At 34.7% G+C, this 21,528-nt stretch overlaps 1 protein-coding gene across 1 annotated transcript in view; it reads left to right on the top strand.

Moving 5' to 3' along the window:
• Positions 1–21,528, top strand: part of ELP4 (elongator acetyltransferase complex subunit 4) — a 252,163-nt gene that overhangs the window by 84,100 nt on the left and 146,535 nt on the right. Inside the window, exons 6-7 of the mRNA XM_060018644.1 lie at positions 3,572–3,656; positions 8,171–8,359. Coding sequence (XP_059874627.1) covers positions 3,572–3,656; positions 8,171–8,359 — 274 coding nt within the window. The remainder of the gene's footprint in view (positions 1–3,571; positions 3,657–8,170; positions 8,360–21,528) is intronic.

A 21,528-nucleotide genomic window follows, 5' to 3' on the forward strand; every position in this document is an offset into this window, starting at 1 on the left:
AATATTTTAAAGGTAAAAATTAAAATTCTAATAATTTTTTTTATATTCTTTGTACTGTTATAGTTTTAATGACATTTTAGAATTTCAAGATAGATAACTTTACTATGAAAGTTGTTGAAAATTATGAAAATCGGGCAAAATAAAATATGTGATTTGAAATGTGCTGCCTTTGAGATATGTCGTAAACACTATGATAACCTAACCTTTGTGAAATGTTTGAAAACATTAATAAGGAAGCCAGAGTCATATTTGTAACTGGGTTTCCTTCTTGACAACTCCTGTTTTATGAGTTACTGGACTGCTGAACAAACAAAAAGGCAACATCCTCAAAATTAAAGGGGTTTAATAAAAAAAAAAGATTTAGGTGACAAGATATTTATTTTCAGCAAAAAAAATATATTACTATAAATATTGTTGACAAGGAAATTTATCTCATGGAGGTTAACAATACTTAGTATTTTAATATTAATACCATATAAACTAGTTCAGTTTTAAAAGTTCTAATCCCATGTATCCAAAAATGAATATTCTCAGTATACATAAATATTGATTTTTTTCCCATTTATTTTGTCATCAAAGTGTTCATTTTCCTAGTAATCTAACTAGATCAGAAAATTTACTTTATTATAAAGTTCTAATCACTGTTAGTGATTGGGTTGTTTATGTCAATGTGAAATAGGAAAGAGACTAAGACGTATTTCGCTTTTGTCTTGTTTTTGTTCTCATATCAAGAGAACAACTGCCCCCAAACCATTGAAGAGAATCTTAGACCTACTATAGTTATCTTAACCGTCTGTGAAAAGATGAAATGGATAAATGGTGGCAACTAAAAAGCTAAGAAGTAATTTATGTATGTGGTATTTAGTAGTATGCCTTTAGATAGCAAATTTACTACCAAATACTTAAGGCAGATTTTATTAGTGAACAGTTGGGGGGCAGAGGGAAAAATGCTTAAGAAACTTTTTGAACATATGAAATAATAATGGTCTTAGGTCGATTCATTATTGGTGGATTAGGATACACTGGATATGTTTTTGATCCACCCTCCTTTAACCCATATGACATTCGTCAAATGGTTGGCTGGAATTCATTTCATAATCTGGGACCTTGGAGCAGATTTTAGCCCCTGTGCAAAGCTAACTGACCCAGATAGGGATTGAATCTGCTGTGTTCAAACAGCAACGCTGTGTTCTGTAAGTTGAGCTGGCCGGGACAAATACGTGTTAAGATGTGAAATAGTCACATCATTGTCCTTACAGAATATCATTGTTTATAGACACATTTCCTCACAAAAGTAGAAAAATGTCATGAAATCCATTGTATTTTTATTGAAAATGGAGAAATAAGCATATGAGAAATAACTGTACTGCCAAATCCTTCAATTGGAGTAATACTTGTTTTGCACAGAACACCATTCTTTTTTTTTTTTTTTTTTGCGGTACGCGGGCCTCTCACTGTTGTGGCCTCTCCTGTTGCGGAGCACAGGCTCCGGACGCGCAGGCTCAGCGGCCATGGCTCACGGGCCCAGCCGCTCTGTGGCATGTGGGATCTTCACGGACCGGGGCATGAACCTGTGTCTGCTGCATCGGCAGGTGCACTCTCAACCACTGCGCCACCAGGGAAACCCCCAGAACACCATTCTTTTCTCTTGGTTTTCTTTTTTCGTTGCTGTTAGAGAGGTACTTTTGGGCTGGGTGTGACTGTTCTATAAAATGTTTACAGAGATGTGCATATATTTTTTGCTGAACCACTTGCCATTGATTTGCACACATTAATTTAAGCAGTTTGCTACATTTCCTATCTTACATTCTTTAATGTTACCTGAATGCTTCAAATTATATTTCCTTTTTTCTTTATGTCAGGCACTTCTGCCTATATGATCACTTTACTTAGGATCACAGTAAAGCAAATACTTTTGTATTTTTTTCTTTTTTATAAATTTATTTGTTTATTTTTGGCTGTGTTGGGTCTTCATTGCTGCACTTGGGCACTCTCTAGTCGCAGCGAGCGGGGGTTACTCTTCGTTGCGATGTGCAGGCTTCTCATTGTAGTGGCCTCTCTTGTTGCAGAGCATGGGCTCTAGGCGTGCAGACTTCAAGAGTTGTGGCAGGGGCTTCCCTGGTGGCGCAGTGGTTGAGAGTCCGCCTGCCGATGCAGGGGACACGGGTTCGTGCCCCAGTCCGGGAAGATCCCACATGCCGCGGAGCGGCTGGGGCCGTGACCCATGGCCGCTAAGCCTGCGCGTCCAGAGCCTGTGCTCCGCAATGGGAGAGGCCACAACAGTGAGAGACCCGCATACCGCACAAAAAAAAAAAAAACAAAGAACTGTGGCACGAGGGCTTATTTGTGGCTCAAGGGCTCTAGAGCGCAGGCTCAGTAGTTGTGGCACACAGGATTAGTTGCTCCGCAACATGTGGGATCTTCCCGGACCAGGGCTCAAACCTGTGTCCCCGGGCTTCCCTGGTGGCGCAGTGGTTGAGAGTCCGCCTGCTGATGCAGGGGACATGGGTTCGTGCCCTGGTCCGGGAAGATCCCACATGCCATGGAGCGGCTGGGCCCGTGAGCCATGGCCACTGAACCTGCGTGTCCGGAGCCTGTGCTCCGCAACGGGAGAGGCCACAACAGTGAGAGGCCCGCGTACCGCAAAAAAAACAAACAAACAAAAAACCTGTGTCCCCTGCATTGACAGGCAGATTCTTAAGCATTATGCCACCAGGGAAGTCCCAATACTTTTGTATTTTTAAAATCACCTGCAGCTTTTACAGTATTAGGCACTTCAATTTCGATGAAATTGCAATTTTCCAGAATTTCGTTATCATGACATTTAATGTTCAGATATAGCACACAGGTTGTCCATTATGAAGAATCTTAAATTCAGTTAATGTTAAAGCAGATTTTCTTCACTCTTACTAAATTTTTGTTATGTTTCATAGCACTTGTAAAATATTTTGAAATAGTAACATTAATGCTAATATTCATGTGGGAAACAGTTTATCTTCTTAAATTCATACATTTGTCTTATTGTCTTTTTTTTTACAGACAGAAGTGGAACTTATATTCACTTGTCTTCATTTTTCTTAAAAAGTTGTTTTTGAATTAATATTATTATTAACGATTTGTTCTAAGAATATTAAAACTTTGATGGAAGATGAGCTCAAGTGATCAGGACATTGATTCAGGTGTACTTGGCATAGCAGTTCATTAACTATGTGTTAATTATCTATGATTACTCCAGAAAAGCTATAGTGGCTTCATCTTTTAGGTTGCTTCATTAAATCATTAATTTTCCTGGAGGTAACTAAGCCTGACATAATTAAGTCATCTCAGTCTCCACAGATTTTTATCTTCCCATGATGTCAAGAACATTGAGCTAGTTAATGTAGGGCATTGCAACTTATTCCATGGATGTACTGACTTTTTATTTTAGAATGCCTTATACTGTTTTGTCTTATATTTAAGTATAGTCTCATAAATGTATATCTTTTAGTTATTTATTTAAAGTTTTAGCTTACAGTTTGTATTTCCTGTGTAATAAGCTTATTTATGCATTTGAACCACTTCTTATCAACAGTTCTTTGAACCATGGCTACATAAAGCTGCTGCAGTTTATCCAGAACGTCATTTATGAGGAAGGATTCGATGGATCCAATCCCCAGGTATTGAGTACCTTCAAAGCCTTTTTATAATCATGTATGTAATGCTGTTTTTAAACTCTCTAGGGGTAGACCCAGTAGGTCTTAGAATAATCAACAGCGAACAAGCTGTTTCTAAGCACAGAGGATGTAAATAAGCAGAGCACGGGCAGCCTTGGTTTGACTGTAAATGTGTATTTAGAATTTTAGCTAAGTTCTCAGTGGATGCCCATAAGATGTTCACATACATTGTCAACATTATTTTTAAATATGTATTTGTAGTACCTGGAGTTAATAAATACCACAGTTTGAAAATTACTGTTAAATCTGCAAGACTTGTACTCTTCTATTGAAATTTTTTATATTTCTGTCATTTAGGCCTTAATGTTAAATTATCTTATGTGTAAGAATTAATTATTTCAAGATTTTATTTATTATATTATGCTTTGAGTTGTCTCATTGAATAAAAGATCATTTTTATTTGCTACATTAAAACATTTTATAAGTTAACTATTTCTCTGTAGCTCTATTTTTAAAAACTTCCTCTGGATTCCTACTATTAAAAATGTTCCGGTTAGTTTAACTTAAACAAAATGAGGGAAATTTTATTTCCAGATATCATGCCTTTCACAATTCTTCCTCAGTGATTTTAATTGCTATTGCTGCTAAAAGTTTTGCATTTCATTTATATTATTTTAGCAGAATTATTTCCAGAGCACCATTATTTTTACTGAAGAAGACAAAAAAGCCAAAAGTCTTACTTTCAGCATTATCAACTACATTTGCTCTTAATTTATATCATAGATTTTTAAATATTCTTATAAGCTTTATTGCTATATTTAACACTTTGTCCATAGCAAAATAAATACTTTTAAAATTTCTTTCAATCATCAGTTTAATAGCAGGTTGAAAATACTTATGTGTGTATGGCAAAGCACAGACATTCATTTATAGATGGTTTTTCATATATGTTACAGTTTTTGTGATGGCCCTTGGTATTTAGTACAGTTTTATTTTGCTCATTGTTGTTCCATTTTTGGTCCTAGCTAAGATTTATGGGCACCATGTCTTCTCTTTGGTGGCAGTGCCCGTCTGGAGAGGTAATTGGTCCCTGACAGACACCTCTCCCCACTTGCTCTGGTAACTATGGAAACAGGCATGTCATAACAGTTCCTGTGGTACAGTGTGCAGAGCTGCTGCTCTTGTAGAATGATGACACATCTTCTAAGAGCAAGAAATTTTATAGAATGCAAAAAAGCAAAGGCAGTAACAAAGAGATACCCTTATACTGACATATATGGATATGTATACACACACACATATCCGAAGAACCCTTAAAAAGCTATTATTGGAATAGAATGAAAGGTTTGTTTTCTTGTTTATTTGACTATGAATCAACACTGTTTTCAGTAAACAATATTTTATTTCATGAACATTGATAGACAACAAACTGGTTTGGGTCTCTGAACCAGAGGTTCTATAACTTTTGACCTTCATAAAGATTAAACAGGGTTGAGACAGACATTTTTATGGTGAGTACCAGGAATGCTAAAAACAAATTTTTAATTAAATTAAATATACCAATAAGTTATTATAAATATATATTTCCAATTTTATTAGAACTAAAACATAGTTAATGAATTCCCATATTTTTAAATTATGGATTGCATCATTTGCTAAATTACCTAGTCTATAAATCTGCCTCAGAAACTTTAGATTACTTCCAGAAGCCACAGAAATGCATCTATCAGGCACTACTTCAAAAAATATTATTCCCGGGTCAAAATAATATTCTGACACTGAAATAAATCCTACTTTTTAAAAGGATATTTTCATCTTACTTTCTCTATCACTACATTTTGAAATAAACTAGTTGGAGGCAACAAATAGAAATAGACTCTAAGGAACAGAATATTATATACTACCATATAATTAATAACAGTAGTAAGTAAAGTATTGTAGTTCATCCATAAAGATACTTGGAGTGGAAACATTTACAAATCGCTGTCATAATTTTATTTTTAATTTTTGATTTTCAGATATCTAAGAAATAATACAATAAATGAAATTTGAACATTGATTTTACTTAGAGTACCAGATTAAATATTTTAGATCTTCTCATAGGAATATATTTATTGTTCAGCTGTCAGCAAACATTTATTTTTTTAATTTTATTATGCATTACAGTATGCCCCATTATTATATGGTGTAGCAAGGAATTATACGTCCCAAACAACACAGGAAATTTGTAACTCAGCCTTTGTTTTTACAATACTGTCATATTTTTAAAAATATAAATGTATTCCCTGGGTTGAAGTATTATGCTCAATTATGTTCTAATGTGCTGTGTACATACTTCACTTAAATATCTTATCACTCATTCATTCTCTGGCTTTTAATATTTTCATCCTTTCTATATGTGTATATCAGTGTAACTGTCAAAGTCACTAAACTGTGGTTCTCCTGATTCTGCACCTGACAGCATTTTTGTTATGAACTTGTGTAAACTTTTTGATACAGCAGTAGTAGGTAATGGTGACTGTGGGTTAAAATACAGCTGACCTTTAGTTTCTGAAGTGTTGACAAGGTAAACAATATGAGGCTGCTCTCCTTTTACCATCAGATTTCATTCTAATATCTAGATTTGGGGCGGGGGGGAGTTTTCTCTCTTTTTTTTCCAAGTTGCTCTTTCTGTTAGGAATCTAACTTCAGCTACAGTTCATAAGATAACAAGTTTAAGGATGAGAAAAATGAACCTTAATCTTGCCATTTTGTTTAAATTCTGAGTTTCTAAGTAATACATAAAAATGAATAACCTATCATATTTCACAGATATAGGAACTCATTGGAAATTTATTTATACTTCTAACATATACCATGGTACATCATATTACTTCATTTTATTCAAGTAATGCAGAAATAAAAAGAAAATAATTTTTATGGACTGTTGAGGATCACCACATATGGTATCTTAGGTGCTTGTCATCATAACCTCAAGGCAACCAGAAAAGAAAATTGGACCAACTGCCTTGATATTATTGTCTTTGTGCTTTAGGCCCTAGAAGTCAGAAAGTTTTTCTCAAATGTGCTTAGACTAAATTCCTCTTTTTAAAATCTCATTCTCGCAGCTTTATCCAGGCCTTCGTGTCACTTTATATATTTGAAGAATTATATGGTCTCATACAGCAATGTTCTATCCTTTTAATTTTAGAAATGAGAAAACTAAGGCCTAAGTAATTACTTGTTTTACCCAAAATCATACATCTACTTAGTTGCACAACGCAGACTTTAAGTCTGTATCTTACCCATCTTACTATTGTCCCCGTAGTCTTTCCTCTTCTAACATTGCAACGTTTTATTCATTTTCCCTACTTTCTTTTGTCAATAAATTCTACTTGAAAAGGAATACAAAAAATCACTTGTATGTCTAATATCAGGGAGATATTATATATATATATATTGTGTGTGTGTGTGTGTGTGTGTGTGTGTATATATATATAGTATTGGGCAATAACTAGTTGGCTAATAAATTTTATTAGTGGTATTTTGTAGCAACAGCAAGTGATATATATATTTTAGGATCTTGTTTCATCAGAAATCACATCTAAAGTGGCATGTTCCAAATCTTTGCTTTGGGAGAATAGTCTTATTTTCCCCATTAGAATTGTAATAATGATTTTCCAGTTATTTCCATGTGCCAGGTTTTGCTAAGAGCTCCTTCCTTTGCCTGGAAATTTTGCTGAATTGCTAAGGAAAGCATTTGCAAAACATTGTTCAGTTAGAATAACCCAAACAGTAGAATTTATTATAAACACATCTGCTGGCAAACATTTATTGACAATCATTTTAGGTTTTATTTAATGGTTTTTCAATACTCTTTTCCCAAGAAATATCATTCACTATTATTATGACCTTAATGTCAATGGGATCAAGTTCCAAACATTCACCTGTTAAGTTTTATTAAAAGTGTCAAATTATTATCATAAAAAATAGCTTCAAGAAGAAAAAATAGAGGCAAGTGTAAAATGCTAAACCCCCAAAAACACATTTTTAAACTTCTTTCAAACAAAATAGTAGGCGGTGGACATGATAGAATTTATCTGAGAAATAGTGAGCACTCTGTAGTTTATTGAAAGACTTACAGAGTTTTGTAAGAATGGTTTGTAAGCATTCTAGTTTAGATTCTCTTTATTATTACCTATGATTTGTTATGTATTACTTTAATTGCCTCAAACATAATTCTTAGTCACCGTTAAGATTTAGAAACAAAAGCTTGAGGCTTGTGATACTCTTCAAATTTTCCAAAAGAAAAAACAAAACAACAGTTCTGCTATTTTTTTATAGTCTTGTAATCTAAAAGGTTTCCTTTATATTGCCTTATTATTGATAATACATAAAACTTTTTACTACATCTGTTGACATTATCTCCCTGATCTGTTTCGAATAAAAATAAGAACCAGCAGATGAAAGTAAAAGAGGTAGGTATCCTATTGTTTAATAAAACTTAATGTGTTTACCTCCCTCTCACTTTCCCTTAGAAAAAACAGAAAAACATTTTAAGAATAGGAATCCAGAATCTTGGTTCACCTTTGTGGGGAGATGACATTTGCTGGACAGAAAACTGTGACAGCAATCACAGTCTTACAAAGTTCCTCTATATGCTCCGTGGTCTCCTGCGAAGCTCTCTTTCAGCCTGTATCATCACAGTGCCAACACACCTTATCCAGGTAAGAACTTTCCAAAACTACTTTCTCCTAACTCGTGGTTTATAGTGAAGAGCAATTTATAAGTGCTTTATGAATCCGGTAAATTATTTTCATGTGCCATTTGGATAAAAGAGACTTCAGATGCTTGAAATGCCGGAGCAGCAAGGTGTCTTTTAGATTATTCAGTTCTCTAGTACTTGTGGTTTTAATATACAGTGAGTATGTGGTAATTTCATCTTCACTAATTTTTTTATTTTTTTCTTTGATTTATTGTGAACTTGCTAGTATCATTGTGACATGAGGTTGATTTTGCTGTCATATCTTGTCGTTGATCATAAAGCTGATCTGAATATAGATCTTGAAGAGATAATTTTACACCCATGTATAGCAGCATTACTCACAACAGCTAACATGTAGAAGCAACCTGACTGTCCACTGACAGATGAATAGATAAGCAAAGTGTGGCATATCCACACAACAGGATATTATTCAGCCTTAAAAAGGAAGGAAGGGGCTTCCCTAGTGGCACAGTGGTTGAGAGCCCACCTGCCGATGCAAGGGACACGGGTTCGTGCCCCGGTCTGGGAAGATCCCACATGCCGCGGAGCGGCTGGGCCCGTGAGCCATGGCCGCTGAGCCTGCGCGTCCAGAGCCTGTGCTCGGCAACGGGAGAGGCCACAACAGTGAGAGGCCTGCATACCGCAAAAAAAAAAAAAAAAAAAAAGGAAGGAAGGAAGTTTTCACATGTGCTACAACAGGGATAAATCTTGAGAACATTAGGCTCAGTGAAATAAGTCAATCACTGAAAGACAAATACTGTGAATCCAGTTATATGACATACTTGGAGTAGTCGGAGACAGAAAATAGAATGGTAGTTGCCAGGTGCTGGGGGTGGGAGAGAATGAGAGTTATTATTTTAATGGGTATGGAGTTTCAGTTTTACAAGGTGCAAAGAGTTCTGGAGATGGCTGGTGGTGATGGTAGCACAACATTATGAATGTGTGGTTTTTTCTGTTTGTTTGTTTGTTTGTTTTTTGCAGTACGTGGGCCTCTCACTGTTGTGGCCTCTCCCGTTGCGGAGCACAGGCTCCAGACGCGCAGGCTCAGCGGCCATGGCTCACGGGCCTAGCCGCTCCGCGGCATATGGGATCTTCCCAGACCGGGGCACGAATCCGTGTCCCCTGCATCGGCAGGCGGACTCCCAACCACTGCGCCACCAGGGAAGCCCTATGAATGTGTTTAATACCACTGAACTGTACACTTAAAAATGGTTAAGGGCTTCCCTGGTGGCACAGTGATTAAGAATCCACCTGCCAATGCAGGGGACATGGGTTTGAGCCCTGGGCCAGGAAGATCCCACATGCCGCAGAGCAACTAAGCCCATGCACCACAACTACTGAGCCTGCACTCTACAGCCCGCGTGCCATAACTACTGAGCCTGCATGCCACAACTACTGAGGCCTGTGGGCCCAGAGCCCATGCTCTGCAACAGGAGAAGCCACCACAATGAAGAGTAGCCCCCGCTCGCCACAACTAGAGAAAGCTTATGTGCAGCAATGAAGACCCAATGCAGCCAAACATAAATAAATAAATAAATAAATTTATTATTTTTTTAAATGGTTAAAATGGTAAACTTTACACTATATGTACTTTACCACAGTAAAAAAAAATTGAAAAAAAAACTGATCTGAATAGGACTAGTCCCCATCTTCCCTCCTGGTTTCTATATATATTTCTCCTGAAGTTACACTCTCATAAAAAGAGGCCAGCCTCCCCAGAGAAAGAGGGGTCTTTGTAAGATTTTCTCATTGGTTCAAACAAGTTCTTTTCTTAAGAGTGTTCAAGGGGCAAGTTTGGGACTGTTTCCACAGTATGTATGTATATATGTATACATACACTATAACATGATGCTAGAAATAATATAACTGAAATACCTGCTGCAATGAATGGAATGTGAAAGTCAAAGTACTAAATCACTGAAGTCATTTTTTCTAATGTACATACTAAAACACTTTGATTTGGAATGATTATAGCAGAGAAGTTTTGAGCTTTGGTTTACTTCTCTAAGAAGTAGCAATTATAACAATAATGAGAGCAACTAGCAAATAAAAAACACTAAGTCAGGACCTAACAATTCTTATAGAATTTTTATGTAAATGCTGTTATCTCCATTTTACATATAAGGAAACTGAGGTATAGAGAAATTCAGAAATTAGATCAAGGTTAAATTCTTGAGAAATCATAATTTGAACCCAGAAAATCAGAATCTAGAACCATATTATGGGAAAGTTCTACTACAATATCTAACAGATTTGTATTCTGGAACTCATTCTTTCAAAGCTAGTAAATCTCAAATCTTTAACCTTAGAGCTAAATAGAAAGGACTTGAAGGGTTCATCTGAATTAAGCTCCTGTCCTTGGATACGTTAAGCATTATCCCTGTTTCACAACTGGGGTCTGAACTTAAATAACATATTCAAGCAAATCAGAGAAACAAGGACTATGCTTGGTGACACTCCAAAGGTCTGTGAGAACTTTACATTTAATTATATTAACAGAAATATAGCAGATGTAATTGAAATTTGGAGGTCTCCAGGGAGTACTTGAGTACTCGAATAAGAATAGACATATAAAACAATGGAATAGAATTGACAGTCTAGAAATAAACCCATACATCTGTGGTCAGCAAGGGTGCCAAGACCATTCAATAAGAAAAGAATAACCTTTCAACAAATGGCATGGGACAACTAGATAGCTACATGCAAAAGAATGAAGTTTGGACCCTTACCTCACACCATATACAAAAATTAATTCAGAATGAATCAAAGACCTAAATTTAAGAACCAAAATAATTATGAAATAAATATATGTATATATGTAATTTTAAAATTTATTACAAAGGTGCCTATGCAATAAAGAAAAGAAAGAAAAAAATTTCTAAGGCCATTTTGGTAGTGATCATCATTATTATTTAGAGAAGAGATTCCAAACCTATTGTGAATGTTTGTGACAGTGATTCCTCTAGCCTCTGTGTAAGAGAAGAGCAGTAATACTATCAGAAGACTTCAAATCATCCTATGTACACCACTGAACATTAAGCAGTATTTAAATTTTGGTATTTTATAGATATATTTGAATTCTTGTAAAACTGAAAAAGATATAATTTAAATTCTGCTTTTTAAAATACCAGTAAAGAGACTATTTTGAAATGGAAATAGGAGAACATAAGGTCAGACTTTGGTGACCTTATACCACAGTCTCTTCCCTAGACAATTTTGCCTAGCTATCGTATAGTAGTCTTCTGGTCCTAATATCAGTGGAGCTATAAGAAAAAACAAATAAATTATTCCCTTGCTCTTTGAACATGACATCTGACCATATATTTGGTTTTTTATGAAAATACTTAGGAGAAAATGTAAAACTTAACAGTTTGCTTAAACCAGTCATGATATAAATAGTGGATAAAACTCTAAATAAATCTTAAAGACTGACAAGGAAAATCACAATGTTTAGGCTAAGAAAAGAGAGTAAGAAGTGGAAGCAGTATGCTTACAAAGCTAACCAAAGACATATGCATACACAGAACCAGGGAACTGTGAGTTTGTTTAATAAAAACTTACACAGTGATTTCTACAGGCCAGTTGCAGTCCTAAGATCTTTTCAAATATTAACTCATTTAATCCTTATAATAATCCTATATTGTTGGTGCTATCATTATTTCCATTTTATAGATAAGGAAAAAGGGACAGAAAATTTAAGTGACTTTCCCAAGATCACACAGCTACTTGAGTGGCAGGATTTAGATCTAAGTGTTTCCCTTCCAAGTACCATACTCTTAACCCATGCTCTGCTGCTTATTCAATGGAAGTACTAAAATAGGGTCAAAATCAAGAAGCAGACTGTGTACAAAGTAGCATTCAATGATAGAAAGAGCCTGGGCTTTGGAGGGAGATAGACCCAATTAGTTATTTGGTCTTAGTCAAGTCCTAACTTTCTCAGCCTCAGCTTCTTCATTTGTAAAACTTCAGAGGATTAGCAATAACATGTGCTCACCCAGTGCTGGCACATGGTAGGCACTCATTATATGTCAACAATTGTCACCTTCACTATTGTTACTTAAACACACCTCCAAAACTGAGAATTTGAACAGAGATCAGGCTACAAAAACTAAGGTACACAAGTCTGTTGAAGTAATAGAAATCTTCAGCTTTCTGCCTCTTTTTATGAACAACATGGACAGGATCTTCTCACAGGTTGGACAGGATCTTCTCACAGCTTACACAGGTTAGGAACCTTGACTGAAGTCAGATGGCCATTGAAGTCTTAGTAACATCACCTGTTGTAACATGACTCTTTTTAACATCATACATCAACTTCCTCTCGACTATGACCAGTGCCTTCCCTGAAGACTCTAAGTCAAGGTTTAAATGGTGATTGAATAATTTATTCAATCAACAAATATTGATGGCAAGTACTATTCTAGGCATCCATGGGGATAAAGTAGTGAACAAGACAAGCAAGGTCCCATCCTCCTGGAGTTTCTTCAGAAATATGAAAGATAGAATGGATGGAGCAGACGATCAGTATATGTACGTATTTGGGATGCTTGAGCTTGGTATTTGAGAGTAAAGTAGACTCTGACAGGAAATGGAAATGCAGTTTGATATCCTTGGAAATTTTGTCATATAATTAAACATCTATAGATAATAGAAGTGTGACACCTTTATTTGAATATATTATATAAAGTAACACTACATTAAAAGTATATAAAATATTTATTTCCCTTAGATTGGGAAAAACAGCCAATCACAACCCTCAGAATGGGAAAAAATATTTGCAAACGAAGCAACTGACAAAGGATTAATTTCCAAAATATACAGGCAGCTCATGCAGCTCAATATCAAAAAAACAACCCGATCCAAAAATTGGCAGAAAACCTAAATAGACATTTCTCCAAAGAAGATATACAGATTGCCAACAAACACATGAAAGGATTCTCAACATCACTAATCATTAGAGAAATGCAAATCAAAACTACAGTGCGGTATCACCTCACACCAGTCAGAATGGCCATCATCAAAAGATCTACAAACAATAAATGCTGGAGAGGGTGTGGAGAAAAGGGAACCCTCTTGCACCGTTGGTGGGAGTGTAAATTGATACAGCCACTGTGGAGAACAGTATGGAGGTTCCTTAAAAAACTACAAATAGAACTACCATATGACCCAGCAATCCCACTATTGGGCATATACCCTGAGAAAACCATAATTCAAAAAGAGTCATGTACCACAATGTTCATTGCAGCTCTATTTACAATGGCCAGGACATGGAAGCAACCTAAGTGTCCATCGACAGATGAATGAATAAAGAAGATATGGCACATATATACAATGGAATGTTACTCAGCCATAAAAAGAAACAAAATTGAGTTATTTGTAGTGAGGTGGATGGACCTAGAGACTGTCATACAGAGTGAAGTAAGTCAGAAAGAGAAAAACAGACCGTATACTAACACATATATATGGAATCTAAAAAAAAAAGATTCTGAAGAACCTAGGGGCAGGACAGGAATAAAGACGCAGTCATAGAGAATGGACTTGAGGACATGGGGAAGGGGAAGTGTAAGCTGGGACGACGTGAGAGAGTGTCATCGACATATATACACTACCAAATGCAAAATAGATAGCTAGTGGGAAGCGACCACATAGCACAGGGAAGTCAGCTCGGTGCTTTGTGTCCACCTAGAGGGTTGGGATAGGGAGGGTGGGAGGGAGACACAAGAGGGAGGAGATATGGGGATATATGTTTATGTATAGCTGATTCACTTTGTTATACAGCAGAAACTAACACACCATTGTAAGGCAATTATACTCCAATAAAGATGCTAAAAATAAATAAATAAAGATTGCATGAAGTTCAAAAAAAATAGCCAATCAGTGTTCTTACTTTAGTTATTAGCATTCTGTCAGACCTGTACAGTAATGATTAGTTACCCTTTATTGTACTTTTGGCATGCTTCCCATGTTTAATTTCATTGTAGAGAAGGAACACATAGTTAAGGAAATTGCAAAGAGGGGGAAAAGTTAAAATAGGGAAAATAATGACATAGATTCGAAACTGACTTTAACTTACTGTTGTAATAAGACTTTTGCAAGTAGAGTGGAAAAGAATTATTTTTAAATTTGCATTTGAACTATTTTCTGCTCAGCCTCATAACTTTGAACTTGAAATAGTTTATTTCCTTTGGGTTAGAGATTATTTTCATCACAGCACAGGAAATAACAAGCATACATTGAAACAAATGAATAAAATAAATTCTAAATATCTGTTTGCTGAAAACATTCATCAAATATATTATGAATGTCTTAAAATATGTATGCATATATAGTCCTAAACAATTTTCCCTGTGAAGTAGTATTATTACTCATCTGCTCTCTTGCTAGAATATAGTTTTAGTATCTGCCCAAAGACACTGTATTAAAAATGTATGTGAAAATGGCCAAGTTAAATACAGACTTTGTTACATGCTGAACTGTGGAGCAAAGTGTCATTAGAAGGAGCAGAACTATGGACGGCTCCCCTATATTCCGGCATTACTCAGTTCCCAGATCCCTGCTGTGTAGTTGTTCCACTCGCCAAGAAGCCTGTTAAAGAGCCCCCAAGAGCATGTGTACAGCCCTCCATGTTAATAGTTAATTGGTGAGGATGGCAAGATGAGAGGACAGCCGAACATGTGGTCTCTCAGACTCAAGCAGTAGACAGACCTTTAGTTATAATAACAGCAGCTGCTCACATTCTCACAACTCAACTGTTCAAAACTGTTGTCGAGTGAAGATTATAGTGGATTGAAAAAGAAAGAGGAAAAGTTACATCTAAGAAAAATAACTAAAACCCTACCTTGAAACTCTTCCTTCCTATTATCTTAAGTATGAGAATATTATTTCAACTTTTAAAATCTTAAGTATAAATTTCCATATTAAAGATTGTTATATTTCAGCTGCTTTTTTTCCTGTTTACTGTTAGAAACACAAATATCTGTACACCCTTCGAAACTTTTTAACGAGCTTTTTTTACACGGTGATAACTTTGAAGCTGTTACAATTGGTTACTGTTTGATTTCCGTATCTAGCAATATATGAAACTCTAATGTTTTTTGGTCTTATAAATGAGAACTGGCTTACTATTAGCGAAATTTGTCATCCACTTGCAAATTATACAAATATTTTGTGTCTTTTAAATTAATTTTATTTGCAATTATCAGTGACAGTTCTGCTTAAGAAAAATGGTGACCAATAACATTTATTCTTTTTGGAAATAGAAACTTAGTTTCATGCCTTATTATGATTATATTGGCGAGGCGAAAGGAAAATAAATTTCCCCTAGCTTATGCATTTTATTTACACAATATGTGACAGGTTGTTCTCGATTTGTATTTTTTATTGATTGAAAACACTTTTACCTGAAACTGTCAGGAAATACATATTAAAGCACTTAGAGTGATTAAAATAGGAAAGGTTATTTTTCTATACCTTTCTCACAGCTTTCCTTTCAAAAAGAAAATTTACTTTTTATTATTGCTAATCTATTCAAGCTGTCATAATCTACACTTTTAAGGAATTTTTAAATATAAACAACCCAATAAATTTCTCCTTAACTATAATAATGCAGGAGTGAAAACTTCCTTGACACTTTTTTTTTCTTGACATTTTTGATGATAAAATATGAAATAACTTTTTCTCATTCTACAATAATTCTTTGTATTGCTAGCATTTAATGTATTTGCTTATAGAACATTAGTTGGTAAACTATTTAAACTTTCTTTTATTCAGAATAGATTTTAGATTTGTAACTGGCCTATAACATTTTTATTGGTCATCACTGGCACTTCGTCAGTAATAACCCTATTCAGTTTTTATCATAAACCACTATTTTCCAACAATTTTATCTGTGGAATTTCCCTCCCCACCCTCCCCCCGCCTCCAGCTACCTCACTGAAGAAAACTATCACCAGCATTAGTTACCTTATACCAAGGAAAAATCATTTTCTGAAGAAAAGCAGGAAGACAGACCCTTGTTACATGTCTCTTGAAAATTGAAAGAAGTTTTAGTGTGTTATTTTAATTGATATATTTTCAAATCAATCCTCTATAATATTAATATATGAAAACTTCGAAGCCACTGAAGTAAATGATGCAGTATGTTTCAGTGTGGAGAAATTCAGAACAAACCTCTTCACATCCATAAACTTTTGTGTTCATGCTGAGTATTTTAGCAGCTAAACTCTAAGGCAAGCAATGGACAGCTATAGAACTAACCACTAATATAGGATTATGAAATGTGGACTCCAGTGGCCTTGTGAATTTCTCTCAGTGTGAAATCTTTTATTCTTAAAACAAGACCTAAGAATAATTGTATGGTAAGGGAACAACAGACTCTTATGAGTTTACAACTATAAAATTCTGGAAAATATTGTTTTTCTAATTGTTGATATGAGCATCATTATAGGAAAACATAACAACACCTTCTGCCTTATAACTTAATCTATCTTAAATGGTCTTTTAAAATGTACTTTATTAAGGAGAATTATTATTTGAAATGGTCTTTTTAAATACAGTTTGTTACAAATATTTAAGGCTGAAAATTACAGATTCAATCTCTTGATCACGACTATCAATTATTAAAGGATAAAGTTGGATATTCTGGGTATCAGTTTTTCATATTCTCAATTAAGAATCTGCCTTAATTTTTCTAGACCTTCTCAACTACTCTGATATAGATTGCAAAAAATTAACATTTTTGAAAGTTTAAAAATAAATAATTATTTTTAATGAAATGAATCATATTCAAGCCATATTAACTTTACCATATTTGTCAAATTCCAGTCTTTGGAAATTTAGTAACTTCATACAAGTCTGGTTGGGTGTAAACAGAGTCTGTTTTTCTTTACAACAACAAATAATAGAACTGTGTTTCAACTCTGCTCCTATATGCTTAGATTTATAAATTTTTATAGTTCCAGTGTTTTTTTCTTCTGTTTCATATTACACAATCTAGTGTTTGATTAATTTTTTAAATCAAATCTTAGCTTGTATGCATTATACTTATATTTCTAATTTACTTTCTTGGTCCAGGATGTTTGAAAGTTTTTACACAAATAAACTCCAAATTTCTTATAAGTTTCTGTCTACGTAGAGCGTTAGGAGCAGTACATGTGCCATTCTGTCATAGTGTAAATATGCATATTAAATAAGGGTAGCATATTTAAAACTGTCAGTAAGATTCATGTGTGTCTTCAAAAGTAAAAAGAGTCATTTAGAAAGCTTTTATTATAATTAATCTAACCAAATCATATTTGATAAGGCATACAATGAAAAATAATTTTGACTTTAAATACTTTTTTGCTTTCCCTAAAATTATGAAGTTTTGGTTCATGTGGCAATTCATACTATATAGTTCCTAGTAGTGGTGATGGTTGGTAAAGTACTATTTAGAGCCAAAATTTTCAAATATATCAATGATAGAAATAGAGAAATGTCTCATCACAGTATGGAGATTGAGTCATCTGTTTGGGCATATGGAATCTTTGGCTGCTGGACTGCATAGTCTTTATAATGCCCAATGTCCAGGCATGGACACAACTGTTCTGGGAGCAGAATCGGGGAGGGACTCTGTGTTTCGTCTCCTTGAACATGATAGAAGAAAAAAAGGGGAAGGATCTTTAACATTATTTTTATTATAGACTCTCCTCTACTGCATCACTTTTGTGTACAGAAAAGAAGTACAACTTTACTTAATTTTGTATTTATTTTACAAAGAGAATTACTAAGCTTTTTATCTTGGGTGTTACAAGCTTTCTGAAAAACACCTATAAGAAAATGCAAATTTTGAATTATTCCTATTTATATACTTAGATGCATACCTTCCCTTAAAGAATGATTACTATCTTCAAAGAAGGGTGATACTTATTTCTTAATATCGAGACAAAACATGCTTGTAACGAATTATAATTTAAAGCTGTTTTAGTACCAGGTCATATATTATATCCTAACATTATTTTTTAGCCCTTTGCTATTAATTACATCATTATTACTATATAAAGAGTTCCTGCTTCTCTAATAATGTTTTCACACCCTATGTAGTTAATCTTTAATGTTGGGGAGGACGGGAGAGAGATTAAATTAGCCTTGTAACCTCTTTCTCTTCCAGGCTGATGATGGAAAATAAAAGCTCTTAGCCACAAAATGTAACACTTAGAATTAATATTTAATTAGACTAGCAAATTGTACACAGTGGCTGAAAGCTTCCGAAGAGTTTTTAGTGCCACGATTGACCTACAGGTTTAATAATAACTCACTTCTAGAAGCAAGTGCCAGTTCAGCATAGTAGAGCCACTGTAAGAAAGTCCTGAGAGATTAAAATCAGCAAACCAAATGGCAGGCAGGGATTCCTGGGATGGAGCCTTCTGGAAAGCTGGGAGCTGGAATAGCTTTTAAGCCAGGATTCAGATGAGAACAGTGGGTGAAAAAGCTGATCCCTCCTGTTCTGGGAGCTTCTGGTTGTAGGCCAAAATCTTAGAACAGATTTTTACTAAATGTTTTTGCTGCAGCTATTAACTTACATTGAAAATCAAATATTGAATAATTTTTCTGTAAAATTTAACAAAATTTTTGTGTAAACATTAGTTCTTAATTTCTTATATATTAGTACATAATATCTGTAAACTCAGATCATTAGATTATCAGATGGGTTTGGCGCTGTACATCTATGCTGTTTTGCTGTGACATGCTGTTTCCTTGTTCCCTGTATAGTTGATTTATATGGTTCATTTCTATATTATTTCATTACGGGACATTATGCAGAGCCTGAGAAAGAGATTCTGAAGTCTGTAGCCCAAGAAATTTTTTCTTCCAGAAGAGATGTATATCAACAAACATAAATCAGAAGCATTTTTAATTTTTAAAGACCTAATATTTATAAAAGCAATTCTACATTTGTTTATGCTTATGATGCAATTAAATTATAAGTGAATAATTGGACCTCCTGGTGAAACATTGGATCCTTATTATCTCTGAGAAATTAATCTGGTGAAAAAATAGGATACCATGAGTTTGAAAATGTGCAAGCACAGAACAGCCAACTAAAAAAGGAACACCTTACATAATTTGTTGGTTATATCTTAAATAATTGAAGGAAAGCTAGTCATTAGTTAAAAATTCAAGCAGGTGAGAACCTTGCCAGCAGAGGGAGTAGTCCTGTCTTCCGTCAGGTTCCCATCATATTCCCACCTGCCTCAGCCTTTTTCGCAGCCAGTCTCCCATCTGGACCTGGCTCTGTCAGCCTGTTCCTGATGACAGGCTATAATTTTATACTCAATATGGGATTATTCTAAGCTGATTTTAAATTTTAGTATCTTTAACCTACCACTGCATCGCAAACATCAGCTGGATGCTCTGTTTGATATTTGGATATTAGCAGTCGTTTTTCCAGGCAGGGTGTGAGCTTTTGGACATCTGCGAGTTGCATTTTAAGGGTTTCATGTATAAAGTAGTGAGCAACAAATTTCTGATTTAGGAAGTTACCCATAAAAGATTTTAAAATACAAGTAAATTTCCATGGGAATAATTTCTATAATATGAAACTAGATGACGTGTAGTTTATTAAAACTGCCTAAAATTAATTATGAATATTTTGCTATTATTCTGTTCAGCCTATTCATTACAGCATTTTGTTCAGTCCATTTATAAGGGTTTTCAGAATTGTAAGTTTTTTTAATGTTTTATATAATAACTTACTAAAAAATAAAACTGATGTAAACAAATGTTCTGCAGAGCATGTAGTATTTGAGACCAGGGTAAATGTAAATAATATATCTGAAAATAACATCATGTGTTCTTTAAAAAATGCTTCAATTTTAAGAAACCAACATTTTCATACCAAAATATAGAATAACAAGTGTATGATTAGATGGAAAACAAAAAATATGGCTCCATTGCTTAATCCTAGTAAAAATCCTGATATTTGGCAACATACTCAGCAATTTCTTTTGCCCTTGAGGTAGGTATATTTACCATTAGCTTCTTTGTGGATATGTTTTAAACATTAGAAAAAGGAACCGAAATATGTTGTTTTATGATTTCCCTACATGAATATCAATATACAATGCTACTGAGAGAGTGTTGCCATTAGGATTTTTTTAATTTACAGAAGTTCCTCCATATTTTAAAATTGTATGTGACTTTGAATAAAGTTCAGTATTAAATCTGGAAAGATTTAATCTAATACCTTCACTAAGGTTAATATTATTATTAATATATATTAGTATAATTTTGATAAAATTATATTCTTTCTTAAACTCAAAATTAATTATGAATATAATTATCTCCCCACTATCAATTTTTTTTTTTAGTAAAATAAGAGTCTAATCCACAGAAGTAAGTGACAACTCTGGGAAGGTGAGGGAAGGCATGTAAAAAGTTACAAACTGTATAACTGTTTTTTGGGGTTTTTTTGCGGTATGTGGGCCTCTCACTGCTGTGGCCTCTCCCGTTGCGGAGCACAGTCTCCGGATGCGCAGGCTCAACGGCCATGGCTCACGGGCCTAGCCGCTCCGCAGCATGTGGAATCCTCCCGGACCGGGGCGCAAACCCGTGTCCCCCTCATCGGCAGGCGGACTCCCAACCACTGCGCTACCAGAGAAGCCCTAATTTTATTATTTCATAGTCTTGATTTCAATTGAATAGAGAACTTAATAAGCATGGAAAAACAAATACCTCATTAAATATCCCTAGATTTATCCCTTCATTCAAGTTTGTTTTTTTTATTACACGACAAAAAAAAATGTCATGAGTTGTGGTATGTTTGTGTTTCTAATATCATTTTTCAAAAAATGTTGTTATAACTTGAGCTGTTAAGTAGAATACTTGCTTTTCTTGTGGTGATTCCCTCCCCACCATAGACACACACATCGTTTCACATAGTAGGGTCAAACATAAAGTAATTTAAATATTTCTTTAACTTTTCAATATTAATTTGATAGTGCTTTTGTGCTATTGTAGTCCCAAATCTGATGTGCATGCCATACTCAGATGGAGCTCTACCCTTCATATTGTGTGTTTGCTGTCTTTCTTATTGAGTAACCCAAGAACTTATTCTAATTTGAGGCGTTTCACAAATGCTTTATGTCAGTTGAT

Source organism: Delphinus delphis, chromosome 8 (genome assembly GCF_949987515.2).
Source record: "Delphinus delphis chromosome 8, mDelDel1.2, whole genome shotgun sequence".
Taxonomy (NCBI): Eukaryota; Metazoa; Chordata; class Mammalia; order Artiodactyla; family Delphinidae; genus Delphinus; species Delphinus delphis.